This window comes from Callospermophilus lateralis, chromosome 10 (assembly GCF_048772815.1).
Source record: "Callospermophilus lateralis isolate mCalLat2 chromosome 10, mCalLat2.hap1, whole genome shotgun sequence".
Classification (NCBI taxonomy): domain Eukaryota; kingdom Metazoa; phylum Chordata; class Mammalia; order Rodentia; family Sciuridae; genus Callospermophilus; species Callospermophilus lateralis.
This window is the reverse complement of record NC_135314.1, coordinates 128,959,912-128,972,237: the sequence shown is the minus strand read 5'-3', so window position 1 is coordinate 128,972,237 and position 12,326 is coordinate 128,959,912. Positions and strand designations below refer to the sequence as shown.

Below are 12,326 nucleotides of genomic sequence, written 5' to 3'. Positions count from 1 at the left end.
GGGTGGCTGTGCTGCTTTTGCAGCTGTGGTTTAAATTAGAAACATTCTACCTTCTCAACTGAAAGTTTACAGAGATCCAGATTTTTAAAAAGGATTTTCTGACACATACAAGACTTGACTTGGCCTCAGCTTGCTTGATTTAGGATGGATGGAGTACAACAAAACTCAGATCGAGGAGACCCGTGCCTTTGTTTCATTAATGAGAGGCAATCAATCTCCTTGTTCTATTAGGATGGAGTGTATTATGAATTTACATTTTATGTTGATTGCTTTAAATAACTCCTTCATTCTCCCCTCATTATTGTCTCCAGGGATCAGATATAGAAAAAATTCAAATGTCATACTACTTACTAGAGAATCCTGGTCATTTCTGGCAGTAGAATGACATGTAGATCACAATCCTTGTCTTGGTGGGCCAAAAAATGAACTCATTCTCCCTGCCTCCTGAGCTTGAACAGAGGATGAGGTCCCACCATTTCTCCTACCACACACACCACCATTGCTGCATTCATACAAAGTAGGGCACCTAGTACCTCCAGAGAACTTTCACTGGGCTTCAACACGGTGTGGCCTTACAGCACACCCGGTTTGGGGTTCCATTTAAAGCCTGCAAGAAAATTGTTGCATAAACATACTAACCCAGAGAACTCGCCTTTTAAGGGACCAATGGTACTCACCATCCACATGGAGAAACTTGCAGATGCCACGTGCTGCTTTGGGACTCTCGTGGCCTTATTTAACACTAGCTTCTCTCTCCAGGTGCTTAACCTTTGCTCAGTAGTGTTTTCTTCCCATCTTGACTGCTAAAATCTTTGATCTTATGGATTCATCCCAAAGCACTTTCTCTTTGATCTTTTGTAACTTGAAAGACTGCACTAAATTTATGAAGCTCATAATATAAACAAAAAAGAAGAAAATAGTGTGAAGCCTTGATTTTTGAAAATCAAAACCACAAAGGTATGTAAACAAGTACCAGTCACTCCTATTCCTTAGAAAAAAGACCAAAAAAAAAAAAAAATGAGGAGACACTTTGCAAGTTCATAATATTGGGTTTGGGATCCTGAGTAGCTGAATTTTAAATGACAGGTTTAGGAGCATACAGATGTGAGTTCCAGTTTCAACTGAGGCCTATTTACCAATGTGACTTTGCATCTGTTATTTATTTCTCCTTTAGGAATCGGTTTCTTTATCTACAAAATAAGAACAATAATAGTGCCTGTTACTTGAGCTGCTGTCAATATCAAATAGAACAAATTTGAGGCTGTTTGCCAGAGCAGGGCACAAAGTAAGGTTTGATGAATGGTAGCATTTATAATTCATTGCTTGACACAATAAATAGAAAAAAAATATACAGATGGCATGACTTGGTTTTCACTTTAGGCAATTTACTTTGTGCCTAAGTTCCTCTAAAATGAATGAGTTGAACTAAACATAACCTCTTAAGATTCCCCTTCCAGCTCACAGACTTGAATAGGACTGATAGATTGGCTTTCAGCTTCAAAACTTCAGGTTGTCTTGATTTCTTGTGAAGGACTGGAACCAAGTCCCACATTGAAGAATATCAGAGTGACAATAGAATAGGTGAAGCCATAGGAATGGCATTTCTCATGTCAAAGGTCCCTTTTCTAAAGAGGTAAAATATTAAACAATAGCACCCTGTCTGAATTGGAGCAAGATACTCATACCCATAGTGTTGCAAATACATTTCTAAGCAAGTAAGCAGGACATAGAGACCCTCTCTTGTTAACACGTCAGAAATGGATCCATTCATTTATTTTTTTGTTCAAGGGGAAAATGATTGAATGAGCTCAATCTGTGTTTTATTATGATATTTACTTCCAATATCTTTAACATCCTATTTGTTCCATGAAAGGAACATTTCAAGGTGACTGAACATGCTGGAGGAGTAACTAGAATTGGAAAACTCTTTCTTCATGCTTTGCTTGTTAGTTGTACACAAATTGTGTTCCTCATTCTAAAGAGAAAGACATGACATGAACTATGGAAAGTCACTGCTTGTTTTTTTTTTTTTTAATGTTTGTTTTGGTGTGTGTGTGTGTCTTCTCTCAAATTTAGGGATAAAAGGATAATTATCAAGGAAGAAGGGAAAAAAGGGAATTTTGACCACATCTAGAAATCATTATTTTTCAAAGATGAAATACACCTACATGTTCATGATGATGAATACCTTACAGGTTTTAGACTGTGTCCCAACTGTGAATTCTGAATTGTCATGACAATGAGTGAACAGAGAATGACACAAGGGTCCAGGGAAACGAGTAATAGGGGGACATAATACTGTTGGAACTAGAATGCATCTGTCTGCTCTGACTGACCACCCAACATGCCATGTCTCTACAGGTCTGGGGACCAGGACAAATTCTTACAACTCTGTAAATGATGCTTCATTTTTCTCAAAGGCACTTCACCAATTAGAAGGTCAGTAAACCTCCGAGATTCTTGTCCCCTGTCACACCCAGTTCATTGTATCATTTCATGTCCTGTTGTGTATGTGAGTCTGGATTCATAAATAACATCCATAGATGTTTATATTTTTGCCTTTTCAGATTTCGAGTTGGAGATTTTTCAGGACATAATATGAAAATGTGGCTGATTTTGTTCCTCATAATAACTTGTTTCCATGTTTCTGTGAACCAAGATTCTGGTAAGGAAAAAATATGAAAAGAACTCTTTTCCTTAATTTTCACCATAGTAAAGAGATGATAAGTGAGTTTGACCTACTTAAAAGTTAAGTTTTCTATCACTTTGTTTTGATTTTGATAGTAGCGAGGATGGGAATGGTAGGTCAGCTTATTTTGTTTCAAGATTACTCTCTGTTCCTTTGAAAATCTGGACTTTATTCCTTGTTAGCGATAGAAAGATATGGAAGTTGTCATTTTGTCCTCAGTTTCAACCCATTTTGGGTCTTCTGGGAGGTTACACGAAAATTCTGTTACTATTAGGTTCAGGCCTGGAAAATTTGGAATGTCTCTTTCTAATTCATTTGTGCCAAAAGGTTGTCTTGGTTAAGTGTCCAGATTTTGCTCCAATTTAAACTGCTAGTCTGTTTATCATAAAGAACAGGCTTTCACCCTGGAGAGAAAGTTCTGTAGCTGTCTACTGTCTGTCAGCAATCTGTGCGCAATGGAATTAAAGTCCAAACCCTGACTTGCCCTTCACCACCTCTACTACCTAATCAAGTAATTGTTTCTTGTGCTGGTCAGTTCATGTCCAGGACCACCTACATCAGCTTTTACAGCTTCCTTGAGGTCTCTGACCTTGGAAGCAAGTTTTACGAAGAGATAAACTAGACTTTGCCCTGCAAATGTTGTCCTTCAATGTCTCACTGAGTCTTCAACTTTTAAAGGAGAGGCAAATTTTCCTCCCAGTCATTTCATGTTTCAGACATAACGAAGGACCTTTTTGGAAGGTGTATCTGCCTCCTGTGCCAATCACCTATGCTTCCTTTCCCTGTACAACATGTAGGGATTTACTAAAGGTCCCTGTGGTCCTGAGTGGAGCCACCCTGAGCAGGGATCACCTGGCCATCCAGCCTGAGGTCTGATTGCCCTCACTTATTTCTGCAATGCTGTATGATCATGACAGGAACCTCAGGTGGGACTGGGATCAGGTTATGTAAAAGACAAGAAAGAATTATCCACTATGTCTGGATCAGACCACTGAAAGGAAATGAAATAACTCAAAGAACTAAAAGCTGGTTACCTAGCAATTGCAGAAAAGAAAATATTGAAGTTATTTTAATTTGATTAGAATTTTTATAGTAACCATTTCAGATGGTGAGAATCTCAGAGTGAGGAGGAACCTTAGGTAGTTTCTAGTTGAATCTATTTAAAGTAGAGGGAACTAAGGACCAAGTACATTGGATGGTTTGACAGAGCTCAGAGAGTTAACTGATGACACAGTCAGGGTCTCATTACTTTTTTTTATGACATATTTATTTATTTTATTTATTTATTTATTCATTACTTGTTGATACACACTGTCTTTCCTTAAATATAAACCACACACGTATACATGTAAACACACATACATTCCCCTCTTTTCCCTGGACAAGAAGTAGATCTTCTGCTTAGGTACTGAGAACTCTTGATCTAAATGACCACCAGTAAATGACATCAGTGTTTGAACCCTGTGATTCTCTACTTGTAAATATACAATTCTAGATACCTAACATCAAATCTAGCATTAAATGAATATTTAAAAGTTCCATAAAATATTACGTTTTCCTATAAAAATTATTTATGTTTTTAAACCTATCATCCCTTTTCTAGCCTAAAATATACTGGTGCCATCACATTTTGCATACATGAAAATTTATCACTTATGACACTCAATCATATAAGTCTTCAAAAATATTACAAGTAACTTTAAAATAGATTAAGCCAATCCCGTATTTTCATTGTTTGTGTATTTTTAAATTTCATCAACTTGACACTTTAGAATACAAACTAATATGTTTATAAGTTAACTTGTAGCATTGCGTAACTAAGAATCACAGTGAAAGACTTTCAGATTTCAACACTCAAATCAATTACAAGGAGCCTGATTCTCAAATAAAATTTGTATCCTGTCGAGATCGAATTCTGAAAGCCAAATATAAATATATTAGGAGAAATTATCTACTAACAGTCTAAACACCCATGATGTTTTACTTCTCTAATTTGCCTATTCCTAATTAGCTAATTTTTTTTTTTGCAAAAGTGACGCTTAATTTTGTGAGATGCTCAAATGAGAAACTGTGTAAAAGAATTAGCTCAATAGGGCTGGGGTTGTGACTCAGCAGTGGAGTGCTCACCTAGCACATGTGAGGCCCTGGGTTTAATCCTCAGCACCACATAAAATTTAAAAAATAAAATAAAAGTATTGTGTCCAACTACAACTAAAAAAGAAATATTTTTTTTAAAAGAATCAGCCCAAGAAATCAGTATTTCTTTTTTTTTTTAAGAGAAAGTGCAGTTTTGGACTCTCAGTGAATCCGCTCATTGAGAAGGCACTTAAAAAATAAAATGAAATGAAAAGTAAATTTTCCCTTATATGGTTGGCTAATGTTTTTGCTTTGTTTACATGTTTGTTTCTGGTTTCCCAGGCCCTGAGTATGCAGATGTGGTGTTTCTGGTGGACAGCTCTGACCACCTGGGAGTTAAGGCCTTCCCATTTGTGAAATTTTTCATCAATAAAATGATCAACAGTCTCCCCATCGAGGCCAACAAGTACCGCGTGGCCCTGGCCCAGTACAGTGACATGCTCCACAATGAATTCAACCTGAGTACCTTCAGGAGCAGGAACCCCATGCTGAACCATCTCAAGAAGAACTTCGGGTTCCTTGGCGGATCCCTGAGGATAGGAAACGCTCTTCGGGAGGCTCACAGGACCTACTTCTCTGCACCTTCTGATGGAAGAGACAGGAAACTGTTTCCTCCTATTTTGGTGGTCCTGGCTTCAGCGGAATCCGAGGATGATGTGGAAGAGGCTTCGAAGGCCCTGCGGAAAGATGGGGTGAAAATCATCTCCGTGGGGATGCAGAAGGCTTCCGAGAAAAATCTGAAGGCCATGGCCACATCTCAGTTTCACTTCAACCTTCGGACGGTCAGAGACCTCAGCATGTTCTCCCCAAACATGACGCAGATCATCAAGGATGCGACCAAGTACAGAGAAGGAGCAGTCAATGATCGCCTCGTAGAAGGTGAAATTGGGATGCACATAGAGGAGTGATGATAAAATGCTTTTGAAAAATCAATATGGGGTGGGGGGGATAGGATTGCAACTCTTTGAATACTCCTTTCTCAAAATGGGCTGCATGTTCAGATATTAAATATCTATGTGTTCTGGGGGATCTGATAATTGTGAAGATTTTAAATCTAATGATACCCACAGGTCTTGATTCTCATGCTTTGCTTATTCATGTTGCACTTCATTCAGATTTCTTAAAATTCAGGGATGCCCTCTTTCCTGCTCCTCAGCTTAAGTCTAAGCTATCTCCCTGGGCTCTAGTTGTTATATCGTTTCATTTCTGGCTCATTTAAAAGGTAGCTTTGTTCCTAAAGAAATGTATGATTCCTGAAGCCACATAACGGTGATCACAGAATGTTACAGCTAAAAAACAACTTTTGTTTGCCCAAACTCCTTATTCTGCAGGATGGAAACTACAGGTGTCCTTACCAGTGATATGGCCTGACCCAGGGCCTGGCTGCAATTTGCAGTCAGAGCTAAGTCAGGTCTCCAGATTTCAAGCCAGGTAGTCAGCCCACAATGCCTCCCTCCCTGCTGCCCTGTTCTGAGTTAGTTTCTCCCCGTTCTCCACAGCCAGCCTGCTGTCTGTTCTCTTGTCCTAGAAAGGCCAAGAGTTATAAACATCATGCAAACGAGGAACAGGAAGAACCAGTAAAAAACAATTTGCTCCAAATGTGCATGTCCAAATAAGTAGCATAGGAAACTCACATTATTCTCAGATAAATCAGTTCGAGATGACTTATTTAGTGACCTATTAATAGTAGAGAATGTTTTTCTTGTGGTAAGCCTATGACAATATGAATCCTTATTAGCAACATCTTTCCCAAATAAAGCAATTGAATGTGCATTTGTATTCATTACCATTCTTAGTCATACTTGGACTGTAACTGTTAATTATAGTGGTAATGATGCTTCAATGATTTTAATATTTAACAGCTACTATTTGCTGAGTGACTCTTACGTATTAGTCCCATACTAAGTATATTATCTCATTTAATTCTCATTGTATCTCTATGAGATGAGAATTGTATCTCCATTTGACAGTTGAGGAAATTGAAACTGGGAGATTCAGCAGTTGAACCCAGGTCCTTTTGATCTCAGCTTCCTACTCATTTCACACACCTCCTTCTTTCTTTAAGCAGATAACCAAGCTCTGGTGTATGTTCTCCATGTCTTCTGATGCTCAGCAGAAATGCCGCATCTCCAGCTAATATTGTGCTTGTTCATTCCTTGCCCACCACAGTGTGCCAAGGCCCTTCTGTGGCTGACGTTGTGTTCCTGTTGGATGTGTCCATCAATGGCAGCCAGGAGAACTTTGACTACCTTAAAGCATTCCTGGAAGAAAGTGTCTCTGCCCTTGACATCAAGGAGAACTGCATGAGGGTTGGCCTTGTGGCCTATAGCAATGAGACCAAAGTGATCAGTTCACTGAGCAGAGGCGTCAATAAGTCAGAGGTTCTCCAGCGTATACAGAGCCTGTCTCCCCGGGCCGGGCAGGCCTACACAGGGGCTGCCATCAGGAAGATCAGAAAGGAAGTCTTCAGTGCACAGAAAGGCAGTCGGAAAAATCAGGGTGTGTCCCAGATCGCGGTGCTGGTGACCCACAGAGCTTCGGAAGATAACGTGACCAAGGCAGCTGTTAACCTCCGGCGCGAGGGTGTGACCATCTTCACCATGGGCATCGAAGGGGCCAGCAGAACCCAGATGCAAAAGGTAGCATCTCACCCTGCCGAGCACTATGTCTCCATGCTGAGCAACTTCTCTGATCTGGCTGCCCACAACCAGACGTTCCTGAAGAAGCTGCGGAACCAGATAACACACACCGTCTCTGTCTTGTCAGAGCGCACGGAAACCCTCAAATCCGGTAAAGTCTTGCTGAGAGAAAGACTGTTCAGAACCTTTTGCTTTTTTCTTGTCTTTTGAATATTTATATATGCAAAAGGAATTGGTGGGAATATGATAATGATGTGGGTGGGCAGAATGAGTCCCCAATTTTTATTTTAACTTGATGATACGAAGTCCAGTTAGGACTTCTAAAATCTATTGCAGTGCCAGCAAAGCTAAAGAGGATTTCCCTTCTCATTTCCAATAGAGTGGCTCCAATTCCATCTGTCACTCTATACCCCTGGGATACCATCGTTTGCTATTTCTCTCCCTTTTCTAATTTTTCCCTGTTCCCTCACCCCCACCCTTTACTGGAAATTGAACTCAGGTGTACTCTACCACTGAGTTACATCCTCAGCCTTTTTTTACATTTTTTTTATGTTGAGTCAGGGTCTTGCTAAGATGCCCAGGCTGACCTAGAACTTGCAATCCTCCTGCCTCAGCAGCCTGAGTTTCCCCTGCTCTGTATTTCTTTCTTTCTTTTCTTTTCTTTTTTTGTACTTTTCACTTTCCTTATCTTCTTCCCTCATACCCCAATTCCAATTTCCAGAATAAACAGGAAGTGTGATTTGGATAGAAGACAAAGTAATTAATTTGTCATGAAGTACTACTCCTGTGTCTGCAAGTTTCAGAAGAGAGAGAAAGGGCAATGTTTTTTTTAATGGTTTGCTATCTACATGTAAACACAGTGATGCTGTGGAAAGATTTTTATGGATGTATATACATATCACATGTTCGTATATATTCTATAATAAGTGTTTACATCTCACTTACTATAAAAGCGTCATTATCTTTCACACATAAGTTTGCTGACAATATCCATACTCTAGTTAATTGATAGGACTGGATGAGGAGTACATAATTTGCTCTAAATTCCAAAAAAGGGAGCTCATATGTCTACAAGGACCTGTTAAACACCTTCTTCATGTCACATCATATCACTTGACTTTTGGCTAAGCAGTTATTTAACTCCAGGAAGAAGTGACTTGTAAAGATCAGCTTTAAGTTTTCTAATCCTTTACTATACCCACATTTATTTTGATGGGTGGCAGAGAATTTTTAGGGTAATCATCTCAAACTCTCAGAAGCATTCATTTGGCCCAACTGATGCTAAGATCCCTCCCCTTCCAATCTAGGAAAGCAAGCCTTTTAAACCCAAACACCATTTTCCATTTTTCCATCTGTGGTGGCTTATCCTTGTCCTTCTTCCCCTCTGTGCCTGTTTCTCTTCCACATTTACTCCCTAATGTCATGTTCAATTTTTTGGTTCCATCGTAGCATGTGTGGACACGGAGGAAGCAGACATCTATCTGCTCATTGACGGCTCCGGGAGCACACAGGCCACAGACTTTCAAGAGATGAAGACCTTCTTGTCGGAGGTGGTAGGGATGTTCAACATCGCCCCCCATAAGGTGCGCGTGGGGGCTCTTCAGTACGCCGACAGCTGGGACTTGGAATTTGAGATCAATAAGTACTCCAACAAGCACGATTTGGGAAAGGCCATCGAGAACATCAGGCAGATGGGTGGGAATACAAACACGGGCGCAGCCCTGAATTTCACACTGAAGATGTTGCAAAAAGCAAAGAAGCAGAGGGGAAACAAAGTGCCTTGCCACCTCGTCATTTTGACGAATGGCATGTCCAAGGATAGCATCTTGGAGCCTGCCAACAGACTGAGAGAGGAGAACATCCGTGTCTATGCCATCGGGGTCAAGGAGGCCAACCAAACACAGCTGCGAGAAATCGCAGGAGAGGAGAAGAGGGTGTACTACGTGCACGACTTTGATGCCTTGAAAGACATAAGGAACCAAGTTGTCCAAGAAATCTGTGCTGAAGAAGGTGAGAGAAATGGTGGCCCTTGCCTTTTGACTTTAGCTCGCACATAGGACTTCATGGTGATGTTTGACATTGCTGGTTAAAGGGGAACCATGTACATTGCTAAGTTGAGACTTGTTGATCTGTGCAACTATAACTGTGCTTGTCCTCTAGGAAAAAAAAAAAGCCACCAGCCCACTGTAGTGTTGTTCTAATTGATATCGTTCAATTACTGATATAATTGAAAAATAACAAAAATATTTGGAAAGATTCTCCCTAATAATAATTAATTAGCTTTCTCCAACAAATCCCTGCAGGCTAGATATGTGATTAGATGTCACGTGTATCATATGATCAAGTGATTTCAGATTTCCAGGAGTACTTAGGGTTCACTTAAATTTCTGTTTTATAGCACTTTTGTGAAATCTCTAAGTCGGTGGTTTTCAACCAGGTGTTATTCCCCTCTGGTTGAATGTGGTAACTTCTAGAGATATTTTGGTGTCATAATCATGAAGCCCTGCTAGCATTCAATGAGAAGAGGTCAGGGATACTGCTAAACATCCCACTGTATCCTACAGTGCAGACTGCTTTACTTACCTACTAATAATCCTTACCAAGCACGTGTTTAACTTCCACACTAGATCATTTGTGGTTTGGATTCTCCAGTTTACTCTTATTTATTTATTTTTCTTTTCTGGCATGGAGTTGACTTGAATAAACATGCTAATTTCTCTTATGCAGCCTGCAAGGACATGAAAGCTGACATCATGTTTTTGGTGGACAGCTCTGGCAGCATAGGACCTGAAAACTTCCAGAAAATGAAAATATTTATGAAAAACCTGGTGAGCAAATCTCAGATTGGGGCAGATCGGGTGCAAATCGGCGTGGTGCAGTTCAGCGACATCAATCAGGAGGAGTTTCAGCTCAACAGGTTCACTACCCAAAGTGACATTTCAAATGCAATAGACCAAATGGCTCACATTGGAGAAACTACCTTGACTGGTGGCGCCCTGACCTTCGTGTCTCAGTACTTCAGCCCCGCCAAGGGGGCCCGGCCCAACGTCAGGAAGTTTCTCATCCTCATCACAGATGGTGAAGCTCAGGACATAGTAAAGGACCCGGCAGTCGCCCTCCGGCAAGAAGGCATCATTATCTACTCTGTGGGAGTATTTGGCTCCAATGTCACCCAGCTCGAGGAGATCAGTGGGAGGCCGGAGATGGTTTTTTATGTCGAGAATTTTGACATACTGCAGCACATCGAAGATGATCTTGTTTTGGGAATATGCAGTCCCCATGAAGGTAGGCATGCCTGTGTTCATGAGTGCGAATATCTGAGCACCAGATGTGGATATAAGTCATTTTCTTCTGGAATTAAGTAGAGGTCTTTTGGGACCCTGTAATATTTTCATTGAATTGAAGTGTTTATGCTAGGATTTTACACACACACACACACACACACACACACACACACATATATATATATATATATATATATTTTTTTTTTTGGGGGGGGGGTGCTAGGGATTGAACTCAGGGCCACTCCAAGACTGAACCACACCCCCAGCCCTATTTTGTATTTTATTTAGAGTCAGGGTCTCACTGAGTTCCTTAGTGCCTCATTTTTGCTGAGGCTGGCTTTGAACCCCTGATCCTCCTGCCTCGGCCTCCCAAGCCACTGGGATTGCAAGTGTGTGCCACCACCCCTGGCACTGACCTGTTGAACTAAATAGACAGTCAAGAGCAATTTGGGTTCATCTAGTCTCATTCCTGTTTTAGACAAATAGAGCTGAGGTGATGAATCCTTCATTTAAGAAAAGTGGTGCCATACCAAGTCTTAGCTCAGGTTCCCAGCTGATCAGAAGTTCTTGTGGAGGTGATTTATTGAGGAGGTAGTTTCAGAAGAGGAAGAAGGAGAGGAGGGCAGGGCATAGGTAGGTGCTAAGCAAGGAGTTCATTCTAGCTGGAGTCTAGTTGCAGCCTGATCCCACGGGGAGCTTTACATCATGAGTTACAGCAAGAACTGGCCCTATCTTAAGATGAGGGGTCCAGCTTGCATGCACTGTGCCACTAGATTACATGTGGGTTTCTGAGGCAGTCAGGAGGGGCATAACTTCTAGACAAAGGGTAATTAGTCTTTAAGCCTGGTATCTACTCTCTATTTTTTTTTCTTTTTGTAATTTCTAAAGACAATACTTAATCAAAGGAGATATTTGTGAAAACATTTTGATATTCATTAAATATTATAAAGAAGGACTGTGGTAAGGGGAAGTTGAACAATGAATGTTTCAAAGGAAGTAAAGAGCAGTGTCCCCAATCTCTGCCTATGATGCTGCAGAGTAATGGAAGTCATCAAAGAAATGCTCAGGGCCGGGGATGCAGCTCAGCTGTAGAGCACTTGCCTGAGTTCAATCTCCAGAATAAAAACAAAACAAAAACCAGATCAACAAATAGAAGGGGCCGATTTATCCTGTGACCCCGGGGGCTTTAACAGCAGGCGTATTGAAAAGTCTACGTGGGCGATGGATCTTAATGAGATTTTAGGGGAGGAGAGGGACATTCAAGTCACGGTTCTGTTCAACTCCCACTACAAGGTTTGATGATCATGGCCTGTGTTTTGTAGAAAGGGGAGTACACGTTGTTTTTAATCCCTGGTAATTCCATCCAGAACAAATATGAACTCGTTGAAAGCTTCCAAAGCTGAGCAATCTACCCACCTACTTCCAGTCCCCTGAGTCATCTAAGCAAGGTTTGCAGGCAGCCTAAGACCAGAGGGACCTAGTTCCTTCTTTAGTGGAGTCAGACTTCCTTGGAATTTGGCTTATGGCTGTGTACACAAGGTCTCCAATTAGCAGTTAGGTCCATTGGCTCTGGGGTTT

General features: G+C 40.8%; 1 protein-coding gene across 1 annotated transcript in view; it reads left to right on the top strand.

The window, feature by feature from the left end:
• The first annotated feature begins 2,604 nt into the window (after positions 1-2,604).
• The window catches only part of Col6a6 (collagen type VI alpha 6 chain), a 102,999-nt gene continuing 93,277 nt past the window's right edge, over positions 2,605-12,326 (top strand). Inside the window, exons 1-5 of the mRNA XM_076868439.2 lie at positions 2,605-2,665; positions 5,108-5,704; positions 6,995-7,615; positions 8,914-9,474; positions 10,192-10,749. Of these exons, the coding sequence (XP_076724554.2) occupies positions 2,605-2,665; positions 5,108-5,704; positions 6,995-7,615; positions 8,914-9,474; positions 10,192-10,749 (2,398 nt within the window). The remainder of the gene's footprint in view (positions 2,666-5,107; positions 5,705-6,994; positions 7,616-8,913; positions 9,475-10,191; positions 10,750-12,326) is intronic.